Source organism: Myotis yumanensis, unplaced genomic scaffold (assembly GCF_028538775.1).
Source record: "Myotis yumanensis isolate MYYU_CA2020_CCGP unplaced genomic scaffold, mMyoYum1.0.hap1 SCAF_14, whole genome shotgun sequence".
Lineage (NCBI taxonomy): Eukaryota > Metazoa > Chordata > Mammalia > Chiroptera > Vespertilionidae > Myotis > Myotis yumanensis.
Genome location: NW_027223765.1, coordinates 46,255,781 through 46,277,230, shown reverse-complemented (window position 1 = coordinate 46,277,230; position 21,450 = coordinate 46,255,781). Strand labels below are relative to the sequence as shown.

Genomic DNA, 21,450 nt, shown 5'->3' with positions numbered 1-21,450 from the left:
CGCGTTTAATGAAATACTAACAGGAAACCCACACATACAGAAAATGGCTAGTACTGGGTATCTCACACGATTCACTACAAAGTTAATTCGATAAATACAGAACTGATTTGTGCTTTGAGTACCTTCAAACTTCTTTTAACTTCACCCCACAGTAAGATATATATTTATTTCACAATCATGTATACCCCCCACATGCACATACATATAGGAAACCAGCATTTCAGAAGACAATGTTTACCCATTCTATATATTCTAATAGATTTTGTTCTATTATCTGATTTGTTTTTAGTGTTGACACAACCCATTCCGTTGACTTCCTGACCTTCTGGTGGGTTGTGACTCCAAGTTTGAAAACCACAGGTTATACAGCCCTAGGCCCACCGCAGGGCAAGATTTCCCATCCCATTAGTGTAGGTCATAGTGGTAGGAAGACTTGCCTAAAGTTGCAGTGCTCTAGTTCAGTTTGGAATTTCTGATTGTAGACACATTGCTTGTTCTGAGATCCCAAAGCTGCTCAGCCCTCGCTTTGACTTTGTATGATGCCTGGTGACTGGGTGAGGCTGTTCATTTTCAATTAAGCAAATACTTCTGTGAGGCTTTAGAAAGCTGAGAGAAGGAGGCAGAATGGGAAAAAGGCCCAGCTACAATGAACACTCCCATCTCTCTCCCCCAAGATCAGAACAGGGCATGCTCTGGGATGTCAGTCCCATATGAGACAGCCCATATTCTTACTTAATGAATTATGTTTATAGCAGATTTCCTGAGTAGAGATTTAAAGTAGTCAGACCTTAATTAAACTACATCTGATTTAAAGATAACCAAAATGTGTGATACTTCACCTCCCTTTAATGCAACTGAAACCATAGCCAAGAGCAAAGAGCATGAAAAGGAGCAAGGGGTTGGCTCACTGGATAATTTATGTCATTTTTATACATAACTTCTGACTTACTCTCAGGTAGAAATGGAGAACTGCTTGGTCCCACACATTTGAAGCGAATGGTTCCCAGGAGAATAATGTAAATGAACACACAATGAAATTGGACCTAAATTATTAACAGGGGATATTTCTCAATAAGCTGGAGATACCAGCTCTGTTCTCACCTCTGTGTTTTTTTCCCTCCTTGTAGGATGGCCCCGAAGCTGGACAGACTGTGAAGGTGAGTGCTCATTATATGCATACAAATGAATCAGGGGGCGATTATGAGAACTAATAGAAACTCACACTGAGTCATGGCAGCACATTGCTGTTTCATTGTGTTATCTTCGAGGTCAGAGAGAGACCCTCCGTGTTAGGGACATAAATCCTGACATTAAAAACTCTGCCAAGCAATATGTTTCCCATTAGTTTACAAGACGTTCACCTTTTGTAATAAAACCATTATTGTGCACCTGCTAAAACAGAAACTAAATCAAGGAGTCTTAAAACAGAAACTGCAGTCACGGGACTTCATGTGTGGCCGTGCCCAGGAAAGAGCATATGTCCTGGTGGGTGTGGATTTGTGGGTCCCATAGGAGCCTGGGCATCTTTGACACCCCTTCGGGCTTCCACACAGTCGGCTTTGCCTCTGCCTTCTCCAGTGAAGGGCTCAGGGATGCGGGAGCCCCAGGTTGTCCCTTCACTCCTCACCCCTGCTTCTCTCTGTCCTCTCTGCCCACACAAGTACTTTTCCCCGCTTTGTACTCAATACCAAATTCTAACCTCAGGGAGTCAGTGGAGCTCAAAGATGGATTTTTAAATGTGCAGGAAGAGGAAAGGAGGATTTATTAGGATAGTAGCCCCTGCTTCCCCAGGAAAGTAAAAGACTAAACACCTGCTGATGCTAAAGCTGGGTTTCAGCCCCTTCATATAAATGCAAATTCCTATGCAGTTAGGTCCCCTGCCTAAGTCTTAGAAAACACTCCCCTCTCCCCCTCCTCTGGTGCTAGAAATCAGAAGCTAATCAGGCTGGGGTGCTAGTGTCACACTTTGCAAAGTAAGGTCCCGGGGCTCTGACCCTGGCTGTCAGTGTGTCAGGGAATGCTTGGATCAAACAATGCCCAATAAACGTAGTTCTCTTTCGATCTTAGTTTGTATGTGCCTTTAATGTTTAACTTAGCTACTGTGGAACTTTTTTTAAAATATATTTTATTGATTTTTCACAGAGCAGAAGGGAGAGGGATAGAGATTTAGAAACATCAATGAGAGAGGAACATCGATCAGCTGCCTCCTGTACACCTCCTACTGGCGATGTGCCCGCAACCAAGGTATATGCCCTTGGCCGGAATCGAACCTGGAACCATTCAGTCCGCAGGCCGACGCTCTACCCACTGAGCCAAACCGGTTAGGGCTACTGTGGAACTTTTAAAACAGACTGTCCAGGAAGTACTTTTGAGCAGGGAATGTCCTATAGGGACTGTCACCGAACCCCTTTTGATAGGAAAGAGCTGGCACGCTGACTGTCCAGACCTGTGGTGTGATAGGGCAGAGGGGACGCACAGCTTTCCTCCACCTCGCTGCCCACGCCATGCCTGGCTTGTATATATGCAGTTGCAAACAAGAAGAGTATAATCGGAGCAGCTGCTTTTTGAAACTGCTTCTTAAAATGCAAAGCACACATGTCTAAACCTGGTTACTAGTTTTTTGTAAAGAACGCAATATTCAAATGTAAATCCCAGCAACACCAGATTAGTTGGATGCATTATGCAATATCTATTTGATGAAATTTCTGCAGCCCTTGAAAGTGACACTATAGAGGCACAGCTGGTAGCATGGGAGAAAGTACAAACCAAATCAGTGGAATGCACAGATTGGTAATATGCACATACTAAACATATCCAATATGTATACGAACATATAGGCTGTACAGGATCTCAAAATCTCATTTCAGAATTCTGAAGGGGACATTAAAATTAGTTCCTGTACAAACAGGCTCTGGATAGAGACAGAAAGCAGATGAGTGGTTCCCAGGGGCTGGAGAGCGAGGGCCGGGAAGTGACTGCCCGTGGGTAGGGGTTTTGTGGAGTGATGAAGATGTGGTGGAATTAGGTATCGGTGGTGGCTGTGCAATTTTGAGAATATTCTAAAAAATACTAAATTGTATACTTGCACATGGTGAATTTTATGGTATTTGGATTATATCTCCATTAATGATAATAATACACATATTTAAAAAAACAAAGATAAACAAGCGACTACAATAGTGACTATTTCTGACGTCCCAAATGTCTGGCCAAGTTTTTTTAAATAGTTTTGTTAACTTAAAGGGTGAGGATAGAGTAATTCTTGGCATGTAGTGTCCATATATAAAATGTGGAATATGGTTATCATCACCACCATGATTATTTAGCTTAATGTTTTTTTACAGGTCTACTTTTTAAAAAATCAGTAGATTATATTGTCTTGGACATTTTTCAATTGTTTCTAACAGATCAAAGAATGTTCCTTATCTGAGTTACTGCACATATTAAACCATCTCTAATTCTTTGTGGAATATGAAATGGTTAAAAGAAAAAAAACCATATGCATACATATAAAAACCTCAGTGGGTGACTGAGTTTGAAAATTGTCCTTTCAGACCAAATCTGAATCTGTAAAGTTGGTGAATCTATGTTTTTCCAAGTGTCATTCTTACACTACCTGCATGAAAATTGATTTTGGTGTTAGTTTTTAAAAGAAAGTTGATGCCCAGCCCTTATTCTAAACCTCCTGGTTTAGAACCTGTGGTGGAGCTTGGGGATCTTCACTGTTAATAAGCACACCTACGATTCTCTTCAGAGTGTAGATACTCAATAGGTGGTGATGGCCACATCAGCTTGACCAGCGGACGTCAGCCTTATAGGCAGCCCCTCCCGGTAGCAAAGCAGCATCTGCCATAGTCAGCCATCCGGTTCAGAAAACTACACAAGTCCGAGCCCTTCATGTTTTGCAATCCGCATGGTTGCGTGTTGCCAGGCAGCATTTGCCAGCCTGCGCTGGAAAGCGCAGTGACCATCCTCTCTCTCTCTCTCTCTCTCTCTCTCTCTCGCCTCTGTGTTGGCTGCTGGTATCCGCATGATGCCAGGGCTCCAGGCCCTTTCTGCCTCATGCTGGGTGCTAATAGCAATACGCCCAGTAATGACCTCTTCCCCAAAGCTACTGCTGTTACTGTCAACACCATGTGCCACAAAGATCGCCTGGTGAACACAGAGACGCTTTAGTGTTCTTTTGTTTCAGGGGCTTTAAATGTTGCTTTGCAAAGAGACGAGGGTGTAGCAGGAGAGGGAAATATTGAAGTAAAAAAGCGACCACTTGTTTCTTGATTGATTATTAACTCTGCTTTTGAGGTTAAAACTAGCGGAGCTCTGCTCTCCGCCAGGCTACTGTTGCGGAGATTTGGGTGTCCCTAGGAGTCGAAAAAACAACCTCTTTCGTCTGGTCTCAGCCATATATCACCGTGTCACCTCACGCAGGCATAGCTGTGATGGCTGCGTTTATCAGCTGTCCCTGACACCCCTCCCACTGGAAGCAGCCCCCGCCCCCCAAAAAAAGCAACAACTCCTTACTCTGTTGCCCTATTTGATTTCCTTCAAGGCATTCTCCACCGACTTTTATCTGTGTGTGTGTTTTTGTCCCTGCACCCTTGTTGTCCCTGCAGTCCCTCCAGACTGGGAGCTCCCTAAGTACCTGCATTTTGTCCTTGGTTGTTCACTTTGGATCTCCTGGGTGGTGTGGGGAGGAGATGGAGATGATAATGGGACTTCCCTTGATAGAACAAATCACTTGCTCCTGTTTCTACCTTCAGTTGACATGAAGTAGCAGATGATATGTACTTGCCTTCCTGTTTGCAGTCAGGGGGCTGGGTTTCCTGGAATTTCCATCAAGAATATCCCGAGTTCCAAGGTGTCACTGACAAAGAACAAAATTTCCACCATTCGAGTATCAAAACCATACTCCAGCGTGTGATTCCAGCTAGCCAGCTCCTTAAGGCAATGTTAGCTCTCTCCTAGAAAAAGGGATGCTGCTGAGTAAGTTTAGTGTCAGCTATCTTTTGGAACAGTTGAGTGGGAGGGAGTTTGAGGTATATTAGAGAGAGAGATTGGTGGCAGGAAGATAATCTACAATCTCATAAGAGCTATTTATAGATTATGCTTGCTTACACTCTTCTGTGTTTATGGTGCTTGAATCCTCCACTTAGATATTTAATTTTAAGGTATTAATGCAGTGGGAAGTGTTTCTTAATAACCGTTGAGATATTAGCAATTACTTTTCAGATTGCTTAGGGAAGAACAAGAAAAGGATTCTTTAAGGAAGTGTGATTAAAACAAACAAACACAAGAAAGAAACGAAACTCTTTCGTTCACTGAGGAGTTTCTGTGGTTCTAGAACAGATTTTCTACATGGAGATTTGGTAATCATTTTTTTTTCTTTTTTGTTAATACTCATTTGAAGAAACAGTTTCCATTGCTTTTCAGAGAGAGTAGAAGGGGGAGGGAGAGAAAGAGAGACACATTGATGTAATAGACACACATTGACTAGTTGCCTCCTGCACGCACCCCAACCAGGGCTGGGGAGCAAACCCGCAACTCAGCCCTTGATTGGGAATCAAACCAGTGACCCTATGGTGCTCAGGCCAACACTCTAACCATTGAGCAACACTGGGCAGGGTGGTAATCGTTTTAATTCCTGAACACAAAGAACATTTTAGTTCTTCATAAAGTCCAGCAGTTAATGTAGTTTGGTGTCAGTCAGAGGTTCCACATCAATATTAGTTTTACTAAATCACTAGCTGTGTGCCTTTGGGCCAGCTGCTTAACCTCTCTGAACATGCATTCCCACATTTCTCAAAGGGGGGAAACCCTACTTATTGTATTGAGTGATGGTGAGAAGAAACCTACATGAACAGATACAGCCTACCATGTACTGTCCCTGGGGCTTTATGCATGTTTTTTAACTGTCATCTTACCCTTAGTTTCTTAATTAAAATCATACCCTTATTTTCTTAGGCGAAAGCTAGGCTTTAGGAGACTGTACCTGGCCTTGGAATTGTGTGTGGCCTTGATGAGTTGATTTACTTTTTATACACTGAATTCTCTCACTACTACTTATTGCCTTTTAGCTTAAATTCTTGAGAAATCTTTCTCTTGAACATATGAATTGTGCTACTTGGATGTCTAGTTTGAACTTGCTATAAAGTAACCCCTTGAACATTCAGAAATCTGTCTTATTAATTGGGAGGAAAATCTCTCTCCTGATATTTTTAGCCTCTGGTAATGAGCAAGACATGGTTCTGAGCCAGTAGCACTTCGCAATGACTTGAAGTTGGTTTTCACAGAACAGAAACCTGCCTGCCCACCGTGCAGAGCTGAGTCAGTAGGTGGGGTGTGGGAGCCAGGGCTCTGCATTATAAGAGACACCCTCGGTGACTCCCATGCGTACGTCCCTCCAAGTGCAAAGCCACTCACCAGAAAAGTGACAAGATGAGGAGGAATCTCCACACAGCAGCTTGATTTCAACCCAAACCGATTCTCTATGCACAGAAAGGAGAAATCGACAGTTTAACAATGAAAATCATTTCACTTGACTGTTATTTATTAATTTCATCTAGAGAAATTTCAAGAGAGCAATAATTTGTCAGAAAACTTTTTTCCTTTGATTAAAGCCGCGGTGAAAGTGTCTTGCCTAAGTTGACACCTAATGCATGGATTTACTGCGGGAAGAATTAGTATCTTCAGGATGGAGTAGCTTTTATGTTGTGGAATTGCCTTACAATTTACTTCTCTGCTTGCAGAATGAATCCAATTTGCCTGAGTTCAGTAAATCAAAAACAATGTCTGTGCTTAGGGGTTTGGGTGTACATGTGGGAGGGGGACACCTCCAAGCCCACCTCCCCCTCTGGCAGGTACATGTCTCCGACCCTCCCTCCCCTCCTAGTGACTTGGAGTCAAAACCCCTGGCCCAGGCTCTCCAGCCAGTAGCAGGGACCATGGCCCTCTTATCTCCTGTGGGAAACTTTCTCTCTCCTACTAAACCCTCAACTCCTCTTCTAAGTAGCTATTAACTCATTGCATTTTTCCATTTCCAATTCACATGATGCCATTTGGGTCAAAGCACGGAAAGAAAGATTAACCAAGCCCCTTGGTATTCTCCTGTCCCTATTTATTACATTTCTTGCTCTTTCAAGCTCACAGGCAGCTTAGGTGGGTTACATGGGAGGATGTTGAAGATGGAGTGTGTCATCAGGATTAAAATATTTTGATGAAGAGGGAGGACCCTGGCGGAGGGCAAACTTGTTTCAATCCCAGAGACATGGTCTACCAGTTGTCTGACCCAGCAAGAGTCAACCATCCCTAGTTCTAGCATCCATTTGCAGATTTATAAAGCCAGGGATCTTGGTAGTATCCAACTTCCTAGCATTGTTGTGGAGACCAAATGGATTAATGCATGCAAATACCTTTAAAATAGTACTTGGGGTGGGGGTGGGGGTGGGGGGGACGGGGATCTTAATATATGGTGACAGAAGATTTTGGATGGTGGGCACACAGTGCAATATACAGATCTTATAACATAGAAACACACACCTGAAACCTACATATTCATGTTGACCAATGTCACCCCAATAAATTTAATTTTAAAAGAGGAATAAAATAGTACTTGGCATGTAAGAACATCTCAATAAACGTTGGTTATTAGTTTTATAATTTTCACTTAATCCTCACAACCCTCAAAAGTGGGCCTTAATAGTTTACCCTTGGGGAAACCAAGCTTTATAGAGGGAAAGTACTTAGGAAAAAACACTCATAGTTGGCAGGAGAGGTGGGATTCAAACCCAGACCTTTCCAAAGCCCAGCTCCCAGGATATCAAGTGGCCAGCTGTTCCTACACACCTTGCATGAAGCCAGCACGGTCAAAGGTCTGTAGGAGAGGTTTTGTAAATATTTGTCACTCTAAACACAAATTCATCTGTACTGCTTTGCTCTGCTTGGAATAGTAACAATACCCAGAGGGCTGTCCTTGCTTAATTTATTGCTGAGGTGAAGGTTAACTAAAATGTTGTTTTATTGCTGCATGTCAGTTTTTAGCAGAATTCTGTTTTAGATGTTTAGTTTTTTATTAGTGCTACCAAACAAATTCCTTTAGCAATTAGAGGCTCTAACATAGCAAAGTGGATAATTATGAGGTTTGTAACACAAAAAAAATGTAGCAAATACTGCAGACACATTCTTAATAACAAGTAGACCATCTCTTACATGTGTGCTCAGAGTTTGGGATTTTATTTAATCACTCTCAAATCCAAGATCCTGTGAAAGTCAAAGTGCTTTATAGACCCTAAAATGCTACATAGCTGTCAGGTGTTATTAATCAGAATCACCTCCTTACCTGTGTCGATGTGGTGAGGGCAGTTACTCACTAGTGCCATTTGCTCTGGGACACTCGGTGCTCAGGAATTGTTGAAGGAAGTCCTCTCTCTCACTATTTTGCTCTGTATGTTTTGGCCTGGGAAAGAATTTATAAAATTTTCTAATTCCATAACTAGCCCATTGTAGGTTCAAAGTTTTAAACCTGTGACATCTAAATAATCAGCTTGTCTAAAATGTCAGTTCTGTAAAAGGGGTTAAAAAGGAAAGAAAAGGTAAAATTAACTCAGATCAATTAATCATGCCACAAGGATTCTGTAGTTTTGATTAAATACAAGAGCTCGATTGGGGCTCAGTAGATGAGCCATCTGGTCTAGACCATATCACACACCTTAAGTACAGGATGGGGAGTGTGCAGCCATGAAGTAATGTGTGCTTTGGTCAAAATTGGCCCCTTCAGTCCAGGCAGATCCAGATGATGCTGTGGACTTTGCTTTGGGAGTTGTTAACAGGAGAAATAATAAAACATAAAATCAGGATACTTAAAGGCTACACACATAAGTTTAAAAAATGCAAATCTGTATGGCACTTAGAAAAATGGACACGTTTAGGGTCAGGATGCCCCAAGGGAGGTAGCGAGGAGAAGGAGCACACCACTGGGTGTAATGGTACCAGGGACCTTCAACACCACAGATACTGTTCTATTCTTAGGTTGGTTAATGTGCATCGTGTATCATTACATTATTTATATGTTTAATATCTTGATATTATAAATGTATTTTAAAATATGTAGCTATCTCTATAATTGCTATTCCACAGGGACCTCATTGGATGAATTTTTCATTAAGAAATGACTATTAACATTCATTCTGTTCACTTTATATCTTCAGGGTGGAACTAGTTCTCATATCTCCTATTTCCAAATGGCTGATGATGGGGCCCTGAAATTGATTTTTGAAAGGTCCACTGTTGTTTCTAATGGTTTCCCAGATTCATGAACCGCTGTTTATATAAATACATTTCAGTTCTTGGCTCTGGATGACCCAGATTTGATTTTCACTCCCATATTCATTTTGAATTATTTAGTCCCTTTCAGGGACTCTTTTTTGCCCCTTTGCCAAAGCCATTGATAAAGTAATTCTCAAGCCCCAAAGGGCAGCTAGAAGTGTAAGGATTTGATGACTGAGCCTGGGTCGGATGGAAACTGGCTTAATGAAGAATAGATATGGCAACGTGCAGAGCCACAGACATGAAAGAATTAGAATAATGACCTTCCTGATGACAGACATTTGCGTGAGAAATGTTGGGTTGGTGAGGATCTGCAATGGCCCTCAGGCCAGCACAGTGAGAACTCTCCCGCCTTCCACGTGAATTATGGGAGTGCTGGGAAAGGGTAATTTTGAAATTCTAACTTCACATGTCATGGCTGTAGTCTCATGGCAGGTCCGCTCCCTGGAGAAGCCTCCCATCCACCAGGATCAGGGAAATAAAGACACCAAGGCAGGAATCCAATAGATTCATCCCAAACCTCAGCGGAAAAGGACAAAACGGTGGTTCTAGATCCTTCTGAACTCAGTCAACATACAGATAATAATGTTGCATTCTGGTAATGCAAACCATTGCTCTCCCTGATAGTTTATTCTTCTAAATAAGATTTCCTTATTCCTGATCTTACATGAAAAATGAGCATGAAGTTGCTTAGGATGCTGACCTTGCCTACGTGATTTAGAAGAATAAACAACATTGAGTGAACAAAGCAAACTCACCAAATAGACTTTTACTTCTTGGTGAAATTCATTATTTAGCGTAATGTTCACATTCAAACTGCCCACCCTAGGTCTGTATATCACTACCTGTTCCCTAAAATATATTTCTTAACCTGCCGTGTAGGCACCCTGAGAAGCAGCCCAACAGGGCCTTCTCTTGGTGTTTCAGTTCATCTGTTGGTTATAAATGCTTCCCAGATGTAATCAGGGTCTAGCAGTTATAATTTTGATGAAACTGTTCAGCCATGGAAAGAGTAAATGTGATTCCAAGCTCAGCTCTGTCATCAGATGTCCAGAGATGGAACTCACTCTTGAGGAAGATACTCAGAGCCCCGGATAACTCAGAATCCCAGAGGGGCAAGTGACCTTGGAAGTCATGTAGCATCGTCACCTATGGTACAAATGATCTCCCTCTGTAACCTTCACATTGGTCCTCGATCTGCTGCTGTACCTGGAGACCAGTTCTGAGCAGCTCTGGTCTGTGGTTGATGATGACAGTTTCCTCACTGGCACACCCTGCTCCTGCCTCCCAGGAAATGAGCATCCTTCCCGCTCCTGTTTTACTCCCTGGCATTCAGTCTTGAATTTGTTATTCCAATGCCTGCTACGTGCCAGGTGTGTTCACAGGTACTGTCAGACCAAGAAGAATGAGACCCAGTCCCTGTCTTTAAGGAAAGTCTTTAAAATAAATGGCGTCATGGGGAAGACTGGGGAGGTTTAGAAGTTGTGTAGCTCATATTAATTCCTCTGCTAGTGTTTATTGCCTGCAGTGTGTCAGGTGCTGCTGGGCACTGGGGTACAGAGGAAAGGAGACAGACAATTTCAGCTTATTGTTTACCTTCCTTTTGCACCCAAATGAACAAATACCGTGATTGCAGATCTTGAGGGGTATTAGGAAGGCTGTGAAAGGGACTTCCCAGGGGGCAGTGGTTGAATAGAGGGGTCGTAGCTGCTTTAGAGAGGGCGGTCAGGAAAGGCCCCCTGGACAGGTGTCCTGTAACTGAGACCCGAGGAATGACAGGATTGAGCCAGGTGAAGAGTGGGAGAGAAGCAGCTTGTATTTTGGGCAGAGGAGGCAGCAGTGCCGGTGAGCTGGCACATTCTAGAACAGCCGTGGGCAAACTACGGCCCGTTTGAAATGAATAAAACTAAAAAAAAAAAAAGATCGTACCCTTTTATGTAATGATGTTTACTTTGAATTTATATTAGTTCACACAAACACTCCATCCATGCTTTTGTTCCGGCCCTCCGGTCCAGTTTAAGAACCCATTATGGCCCTCGAGTCAAAAAGTTTGCCCACCCATGTTCTAGAATCTAGGACAGTGATGGCGAACCTTTTGAGCCCGGCGTGTCAGCATTTTGAAAAACCCTAACTTAACTCTGGTGCCGTGTCACATATAGAAATTTTTTTATATTTGCAACCATAGTAAAACAAAGATTTATATTTTTGATATTTATTTTATATATTTAAATGCCATTTAACAAAGAAAAATCAACAACAACAAAAATGAGTCCGCGTGTCAGAGGTGATGGTGTCATAGGTTCTCCATCACTGATCTAGGAGATTATGGAAGGCCCGGTGGCTGGAGAGAGAGGTGATGGGCAGTAAGTTTGAAGAGGTGGACAGGAGAGAAGTTATATAGGGTTTTGTGCATGCTGCGAGGAGTTTTCATTCTACTTTAAATGTATTCCGTGTTTGGAGTATATTCTAAAGCAGTGGTTCTCAACCTTCTGGCCCTTTAAATACAGTTCCTCATGTTGTGACCCAACCATAAAATTATTTTCGTTGCTACTTCATAACTGTAATGTTGCTACTGTTATGAATCGTAATGTAAATATCTGATATGCAGGATGGTCTTAGGCGACCCCTGTGAAAGGGTCCTTCGACCGCCAATGGGGTCGCGACCCACAGGTTGAGAACTGCTGTTCTAAAGGCAAAGGATATTTCATTTGCACCAAATATGATGGGTCACCCTCATTGACTTGTGTTTTTAAGTTTCTTAGCCCACTTTCTAGAACTTGAATATTTGTCTCATATCTGTATGGGCGCCGTGGCTCTCTCCCTAGTGTACCTTGTACGCTGCTCCATTATTCAGCAGCCGAGAAGGTAGGACGTGGTCGAATCCATCTCTAGCCTCAGGTGTGAACCCTGTCTGGTCTAATGCAGGAATCCGCAAGCTTTTTCGTGGAAGGCTAGATAGTAAACACGTTAGGCTTTGCGGGCCAGGTGGTCTCTGTCACAATTATACAGCTGCCTTTGTAGCAGGAACGCAGCCCCGGAAAATATGTAAATGAACTTGCATCAGTGGGTGTGACTGTGTTCCAATAAAATTTTATTTATAGAAATAGGCAGGGGCCGAAACCGGTTTGGCTCAGTGGATAGAGCGTCGGCCTGCGGACTGAAAGGTCCCAGGTTCGATTCCGGTCAAGGGCATGTACCTGGGTTGCGGGCACATCCCCAGTGGGAGATGCGCAGGAGGCAGCTGATCGATGTTTCTCTCTCATCGATGTTTCTAACTCTCTATCTCTCTCTCCCTTCCTCTCTGTAGAAAATCAATAAAATATATTAAAAAAAAAAAAAAAGAAAGAAATAGGCAGGGGGCTGGATTTGGCCCAAGGGCTATAGCTTATCTATCCGTGGCCTCAGCCAATGTTCTCTGCCAGAGCAATGACTTCATTCATCCCGACCTAAGCCATGTAGAGGGTCGGACTTCCTGGGCTTTAGGGGTGGTTGTCCCCAGCCTTTTGGAGGACTTGTCTCCATTGCTGGCGGGAAGGGGTGCTTCCTCAATCACTGCCGCCCAATTCCTAGGGCCACCTCCCTCAGAATGGCACAGAGGCTGCGGCTGGCATGGCAGAGATTAGAAAGAAGTGGGATCCTTGGTGACATGATGGGGTGGCTGAATTCACCGGCCCCAAAGCTTGCACTGCCCCTTGGACTGTTTGGGTAGGCGATCCAATAACATCTCCTGCTGTTGAAGCCAGTCAGAGTTGAATTTTCTGCTACTTTCAGGGGAAAACATCCCCACATAGATCATCTACTCTGAAATCATCACTTATTGTTACTTCTTAATATGCTTAAGTGGCAGTTTGAGTCAACAGTTCCTAAAATGCTTCCGTATATCTGCAATGCTCATCACAGGGCAGTAGGTACCCGTGAGCGAAAGCCTGTGAGTCAATGGCCCTCGAAGAGCTTAACTTCCAACAGGCTGTCTTTGGTGCATGACCACAAGGTAATTCCATTAACTTTAACGATGGTGGTGCTGCACAAAATGGGCCTGTGAACCTATCCTTCCCCTTCTTTTGAGCATTAAATCTTATCTTGCAGCTAATTCTTCAGGGTAAGGTGTGTGCACTGATGCCATTCACTTCTTGGCTTTTATTAATAATATGCAAGGCTCTCTCTCTCGCTCTCTCAGGGAGGGAGTGCTGAGTACATTAAAAAGGCACCCACAGCCCCAATTGTTGACTGTGAGGAAACCCCAGAGTCAGGGACATCAATGGATTAGTATTGACTGTTGCAATATCCACTACAATGATAAACATTGCTCAAAACAATTACCGTGGACACTTCAGCAAATTATTAAATCTATAACTTGCTTTGGAGCCTGGCCTCAGAGATTTAAATAAAGTGGCAGAGAGAGGAAAGTTGCATTTTAGGAATGTGACAACCAGAGCCAGGATTGAAAATTTTATGGTTTAATTTTCTTTGCGATCTAATTGAGAATAACTATTGGATTTCTAAGAAGTGAACTTTGATTTGGTTTAGGTGTCAGAAATAAACTGGAAATATGGGTCAGTTCGTACTTTTCTGAGAGTTTTTCGGGATGGGGAGAAGGTATTCATTGCAAGGAATGGCTTTCCTGGGTGGTCCTCTGTCTTGCCTTTTGTTTTATTTCCTGTGTTCAAGTAATTGAGTTATACCTGATGCTAGCCAGCTCTTCCCAGAGACTTGCTTTTTACTTTCTTCATCAAATGTGTCAATTTTCCCCCCTTTAGGGATAAATCAATTCAAAATGAAATGGCCCAGAGCATTCATTTTTCACCATCTAGTAAATGAGTCTCTCTAAAGCAGCGGTTCTCAACCTGTGGGTCGCGACCCCTTTGGGGGTCAAACGATCCTTTCACAGGGGTCACCTTAGACTATCCTGCATATCATATATTTACATTATGATTCATAACAGTAGCAACATTACAGTTATGAAGTAGCAACGGAAATAATTTTATGGTTGGGTCACAACATGAGGAACTGTATTTAAAGGGCCAGAAGGTTGAGAACCACTGCAAGATTATGAGATCCTCCCTTATCAACCCAGGCTTCATGAAATCCTTCTCTTACATGGAAGTAGTGGGGAATTGTTATCTTTTCATCCCTGGTGGGCCACTGGGCAGTGTTTGCTGTGGAAAATGTACTTTGGCATGTTTATAGATTCCTGGGCATATTCTCTGAAGATCTAGCCTGGAGTAGGACTGTGGTTTAAATTTCGGACCCACAGCAGGTTGGAAGAGGCTGCTCGCGGCATCATCTCATCCATTAGCCATTAGAGTAGCTGATGGGAAGCCTGCCCTCGGCTGCCCTTGGACGACAGCACCCCGCTGGCTGGGTTTTCAGGAATGGATTGGCTCCTCTTTCGGCTCACTTCAGGAAAATAGAAAAGCAATTTGCACAAAGATAAAGGAGATTTCACAGCGATCTGTGCAGAACTGGCTAACGGGTTTCTCCAGACAGTCAGCGAAAGCTTGAAAACCCAGCTGAGAAATGATAAATTACTGTAACTGTCCTAATTATCCTTTGACACTCTGTTGAAACCTGACTAAATTTTGCTGAAACCTACATATAGGAAAGAAATTTAATATTCAATAAATTATCATAATATAAATGCTAAGAGACAGAGACAGAGAGACAGAGATAGAGAGAGATGACCACAGCAGAAGGGCTCACATTCATCAATCAACTGTTCCCTGAGCAAGAGGTCAAGGTAGGGTGGGGGGGAATGTGTTCAATAAATTATCATTTTAATTGTAAACCTAATTGATTATACTCAGTATGCTCATCAGGTTAAAGAAGACTGCGTCAACTGCCAAGGTCATTACATTAATAGACATGGTAAGCATGTAATTTGTGATCATTTGATTTGTGAACATCACATTCTTCTCTGTAAACAGCATAAGCAACATGCTAGCTTTAAAAGGTCACACAATGACTACATTTGTGTGTTTCTTTGTAGTTTAGTCCAATCATCTTGCTTTAACCCATCTTTTATGCTTTATAGTCTTAGCTCATCCAGTGTATAAATCCATGGAAAACTTGTCCAGTGATGGCTAGCTTACTTTTTACCAGCTCTCTTATCCCATTTGTGGATAACTCCAGTTAGAAAAGTTTGATTTTTCCCCCCCTGCTCTTCCTCTTCCTCCGCACCCCTGTGAACCTGCAATCACAAGACTGGAATCTCTGATATCTCTCTCTCTCTCTTTCTCTCTCTCTCGGTCTTGTCTGGATTAATTCTGTACTTCCCTCCTTCTGATAAACTTTGTAGGAGTTGGAAGAAGTGTGCTGTTCTTCCCTAAGGCATCACCGGTGCCTTTAACTGACCACACAATGTGTGGTTTCTTCTCCTTTATCAAACTCGTTCCCCACATCTGGTGTTCTCGGTCTGGTGACCCTTCTGTCTTAAAACATGTTGCCTAGAGTCACATGGAGGCATCCAGAGGGCATAGGAGCAAGTGCTTCCCTGCAGATTCCGGAGCCCAGTAGGCTTTCAATAAAGGTCCATTGGGTCTGAATGTTCTTGCTGCGATGAAGCTGCAGAAAGTGAGAGGGTTAAGATCTTGTGGACAGGCACTGCTGTAAGGTGAAGTGTGTTCCCTCCTCGGTGGCATTTTGAAGACCACCAAATCTAGGCGGGGAGGCTGGATCTTGTGAGGTCACTGTCCTCAAGACCAATTGGTCATCTGGAGAGCGGCTCTTTGATCTCACCGTGGACAAATGCTAACAATGGCTTGAATTCTGAGCTAGTATTCCTAACTAAGGGGTGTCATATGGGGGTGCTTTACACACCTGGGGTGTGTGCAGAGACTGACCTTTCTCATGTCTAGGACCCATCAAGCTTTCATGCCTTCTAGCAGGAGTACAAAAGGCAACTGGGACCCTTTGGATGCTGGGGTGGTAATTACAGCATAAGTTAGTGAAAAACAGAGGGATCATAGAGTGTTTCAAGTCTGAAAGCTTTTTCTGTAGAAAAATTCAGGTACACGTAGATTTGCACCTAATTCAGGGTTCCCCTGATGCCTGTCCATGGACTGCCCAGCTGCGCTTTCCTGAGTGGCTTTCCACCTGGGCACTGGGGCAATTATTGTTAGTAGCCTAAATCGATGGGATAAGGCTTGAGGCAGGTCACCAAGAGCCATGTCCTCTCCATCGGAGAGATTTTACTTCTTGAGATGTCTCCCTCACTCAGAAGAATGGTTTGTTCTGAGGATGCAGTTGGGCTCCATCACTGTGAGAGGTGTGGCTTTAGGCTAGTAGTTTAACCCTGTCCTTGCTTCTTTGCCCGTGAAACTGGAGTAAGAACATGGCCTCCTGCATGGGATTTTGTGAGTATTACATGAGGCCATGGATGGGAGACTCTACTCAGCACTTGGCACACTGTTTTATTCACCAGTTATTTCTTGAGACCCTACTGCCTGCCAGCTTCTGTTCCAGCATTGGTGGTGACAGCCCCGGGAACAAGGCAGGTTGGTCCCTGCCCTCAAAGAGCATTGTCCCACTTACCTGTCACCATCCCCCAGCTCCGCCATCACCCCTGCGTTCAGGGACTCTGAGGAAAGCATGCGGAGGAGTGAATGTAGACTGCAGGCAGGTGACTTTCTTTAAAAATATATATATATTATTGATTTCAGAGAGGAAGAGAGATGGAGAGACAAAAACATCGATGAGAGAGAATCATTGATCGGTTGCCTCCTGCACGCCCGCTTCTGGGGATCGAGCCAGCAACCTGGGCATGTACCCTTGATTGGAATCAAACCTGGGACTCTTCAGTCCGCAGGCCAAAGCTCTATCCGCTGAGCAAAACCATCCAGGGCCAGGCAGGTGACTTTCAGTCCCCACAGCGAGTGAGTCACCCTGTTAATGGGCCCAGAATTCTCATTGACTGTAAGCATGTCATTTCTAAGCAATCTAAGCAAGGGATTCATGGAACAGAATGTGCAAAGCTTGCTCTTCATGCTGAAAACACTGAAGTCTGCCGAGGGGTGGGGGGGAGAGGCCTGGGGCCGGGAGTGTATACTCCCTCCAGGCAGGTTATCTGTGAAGCAGGGCCTCTAAGACAGGCCTGTGCTCCAGGAAAGAGCGATTGGTAGCTTCCTTGCGTCATGGATTCTTAACAAAATGAGCAAAAGCATGATTGAAAAATTATTTCCCCCATAGGACATTCAAAATGGAGCATTATTCTGATGTCACATTTGCATAACAGAAGGTGAGGGTTGTTTGAACCTCCCTGGGAAGACCAGGTGTAGCCTTCAAACCTTAAACAGGCTCACAATTCCCAGGAACTCAATCCAATCAGCTGTTAAATGTTACTTCCCTCCTCCTGAGCCTAAGTTAGAGTGAAGAAACCTAGGAGTTGAGAGTTAAGGTTTGAGATTTGAGAATTAAAAAGTTTTGACTTAAGAAAGTTACATCTTAAGTTAAGTTTAAGAAAGTGAGGCTGGAATTGAGTTGGGAGTTAATTTGATGAGGTGTTGCTACTTTTTGTTTTTTCCCCTTTGTTGCTGGCCCATGGGTTTCACGTGTGGCTTCCTGCTGCACCAGCTGATTTCTGTTATTCTGGGCACCACGGCCAGGGGCGGAGCTGGGAACACTCAAAGCTCAGAGCTTCTGGGCCCTGGTGGGCAGTTTCCCCACCGCAGTGGAGCTGAAGGCTGTGCTGTGGGCAGGGCCCCTCTCCCTCTGCCTGCAGCAGCAGTGCCCACCTCTGCCTCCTGGGACTGACCCCCGAGAACATCTGCTAGAAAACACTCCCCCATCTGATGTGTTCCGGAGGCTTTGTGGCCAGAACACAAACAGGTATTTGGTCCAAGTTGCTTAGTGAGTAGACGGGGGGAGGGACTATTGCAAAATGCTGCGTCTTGTTAGGAGCATTCCTACCCCTCGGCCCACACCGCCATGCCCTCAGCACAGCCCTTTGTAGCCGGTCTGGGCTCCGGGTCCCTATCTGACGGCTTTATGGAAAGATGCTTGGGGCTGTCCTTTGACTTGTGGGTAGAAACGGGGGTTGATGGTGCAGTGACTCCCTCGTGAGACTCTTGCTGGGCTTGTTCTCAGCAGAGGCACCCTTCTACCAGTGTTGTTGGAGGCGGGGTGTGGCTGAAGCTACAAGACCATGTTCCTCTCGAGAGGGGAGGCCTGAGGTTTTTTCTCTCCCCTTTTTAAACTCCAGGGAAGAATTTCTTTTTTCAAATGACGCCAGTGTTACTTTTGCGATGATGCTGAGACAGCCCCAGGGGACTCCGGGGGAATGGTGGAATGGGTCCTGAGAGAAGTGTGAGTGCTTTTAAAGGAATTGATGGCCACCTAACCTCACAGTAACTGGAATGGGCACCTCTGTGTATTAGTAATAATAATAGCGCTTGGCATTTGTTTGCTAATTTATAAAGGGCTTCACGTCACAGGCTCTAAATTATTTGTGGGGACGGAATAGCACAGCGGGTACGGCTTTGACACCAGAAGGCCCGGGTTAAAATTCCACTCCATCCCCTTACCAGCTGTGTAACCGTGAGCGTGTGGTTTACACTCGTCTGTAAAGGGAGATAATGGGAGGGCCTGACTTCGTAGAGTTGTGATGACAATCCTAAGAGTATAGGACTTCCCCCCCAGTGCCTAGCATATGGTACGCCTCAGTAAGTGTTAGCTGGCACCCTGTAATTGTGAACACTGTCAATATTATCATTAATGCTCCCAACGTTATGTGGCGTCGGGATGTCACCAGGCATGGTATCCTGGTTTAAAAGGTGAGGTGCTGAGGCTCCGAGGGAGAGAGTGATGTACTCAAGAGCTAGAATCCGGTGGGAGGCACAGAACAGACTCAGACCCACAGCCTCTCTTACCCAGAAAATGTCGGCGGAATCCAACGGGATCTGCCCGCAGCCTGGTTCCTGCAGCCCCGGCCTCATCAGACTGTAGCCAATCAGCTCACCTCCCAGCAACAGCTTTTAAACCTAAACATCAACTCCTCTGTGGCGAGGAGGATGGAACCAGGAGGCTTCCTTTACGCAGCAGATTCTCAGGCAGTGCTCTAGCCTGGGAAGTGGGAAAACCTTCTCGCTGGTGTTTGAGGTGTCAGAAATTCCCCGAATCTCAGGCTGCATAGACATCTTTCTTACGTTAAAAATGCCTTTCACACCCTGGCCTGTGTGCTCAATTGTTAAGAGTGTCGGCCATCGCACCTACAGGTCTCAGGTTCAGTTCCCAGTCAAGGGCATGTATCTGGGTTGTAAGTTGGATCCTGGGCCCTGGTCGGGGCACAGGCAGGAGGCAACCGATTGATGTCTCTCTCACATCAATGTTTCTCTTTCTCTCCCTCCTTTCCACTCTCTCTAAAATCAAAGGCAATGAAAAAAATATCCTTGGGTGAGAATTAACCCCCCCAAAAAAAGTCATTCCACATTGATACTGTTTTATAGTATTCATAGCACTGTTTTAATACAGTGCACATAAAACCAGTTTTATCTATTAAAAAATTCTCAATTATTGGTCTTAAAGAGCCTATGATGGACACTAGCGGACAGTATTGACTGCCTATTTTTTAAGGTGTTGTTCTAAGCTATGAATTCAGAAGCTTCACAGGTATTTGCGATTCTGTGAGAAGAACAGGAAACATCAATAACCCAGAGAGGAGGCAGCGTGTGACAGGACCAGCCGTGAGTGCATGGAGTAAACACCATGGATTTAGCTAGTTAAGGAAGTTCCCCGGGAGAACTTCTTCCCAGGAAACTCTTCCACAAGAAAAGGGGCCAATGATTCATTGTCTGCATGAAACATTAGCAGCAGGAACCACTAGTCAGATTAAATAGGTTTATTTGCGTTTTGGTTTTTAGCAAGTTAGTATTTTATTAATAACAGACTTTTTATGGGTAGAATCATTAAGTCCAGTCTTTGAAGAAAAAGAGCATCAGCTTGAAAGATGTTGGTAATTATGTAGCAGATTCATCATCATTGAAAGATTCTCTGTCCTGTTGTCAGATTTGGGGCCTGGGTCTTTATACTTTTATTTTTTAAATTAAAATTTTATTTTTCAATTACAGTTGACGTATAACCCACTAGTTTCAGGTATACAACATAATGGTCAGACATCTACATACCTTCTGAAGTGATCATCCCATAAGTCTAGTACCCATGAACCCATCGGACACCATCCATTGTTATTAGTGGTACTGACTTTATTGCTGACATGGTTGCAAAGTTGTGAATTTCACATGTTCTTTCTGTGCTGAGGCTAAGCTGCATGTCAGTATCTGATGCACAGATAACATCTGTTTCTGGTGCCTTGCTTCTACTGTACCGAGCATAACCTTATAAAACCCATTGGAAGATGAAAAAATAGGGAGGCACAAAGCTTATGCTATGTAAAAACTCCAATCAGTGTTTAATAAAACTCAGGTACTCCGAGTTCAAGGATGAATACTAGTTTTTGCCTTATGTTTTTGTCACTGGCTTTTTGCTCCAGTGTCTGGGAATAATGGCCTTGTAGTAGTTTTCTGAAAATCCTGATTGTATACAGTAGTAGGGAAATAATTGGTTTTAGTGGAGACGATATCCATTGATCCAATTGAAATATTCCACAAATAGACTTTAGCATTAGTATTTCTTTATATTAAAACTGGCATCTGTATCCCTGTGGGAAGCTTAATTATAAAAACCATTTTTAAATGTACAACACCAAGAAAATAGAATCTAAGCCACCCAAGGCAGTTTTATGCCTTTATTTGTGGGGTATTGATGGCAGGCCAGATCTGATTTGTTTAGCTTCAAAGTAACTTTGTGTGGAAATAAATAATAGCACTAACTTCTGGAGGGGAGTAGCAGGGAAAATAGCAATGAACTCTGGGATTCCTGTTCTGTGTTCTTATCCCATACTGGCTGGTCCTAAGACCTTAGACCAATCTTTCAATGTTCTTTTCTTCTCTCTCTTTCTTCCTTTCCATTTTATACCCTTTCTCATCTCCTTTTCCCTACATATCTTAGAATGTTTCCAGTTGCAAGTGACAGAAAACCCATTTGGAGAATTTATTGAGTCATATAATCAGAGTGTGAAAGCGAAGTTCCTGATTTCAGGTATGGCTTGATCCAAGGACTTCATGGGGTCAGGATCCA

General features: G+C 43.7%; 1 protein-coding gene across 6 annotated transcripts in view; it reads left to right on the top strand.

The window, feature by feature from the left end:
* The window catches only part of FHIT (fragile histidine triad diadenosine triphosphatase), a 1,340,207-nt gene that overhangs the window by 1,096,608 nt on the left and 222,149 nt on the right, over window positions 1-21,450 (top strand). For all 6 annotated transcript variants that reach the window (XM_070391629.1, XM_070391628.1, XM_070391627.1 and 3 more), the window contains one exon: window positions 1,128-1,157. In XM_070391629.1, coding sequence (XP_070247730.1) covers window positions 1,128-1,157 — 30 coding nt within the window. The remainder of the gene's footprint in view (window positions 1-1,127; window positions 1,158-21,450) is intronic.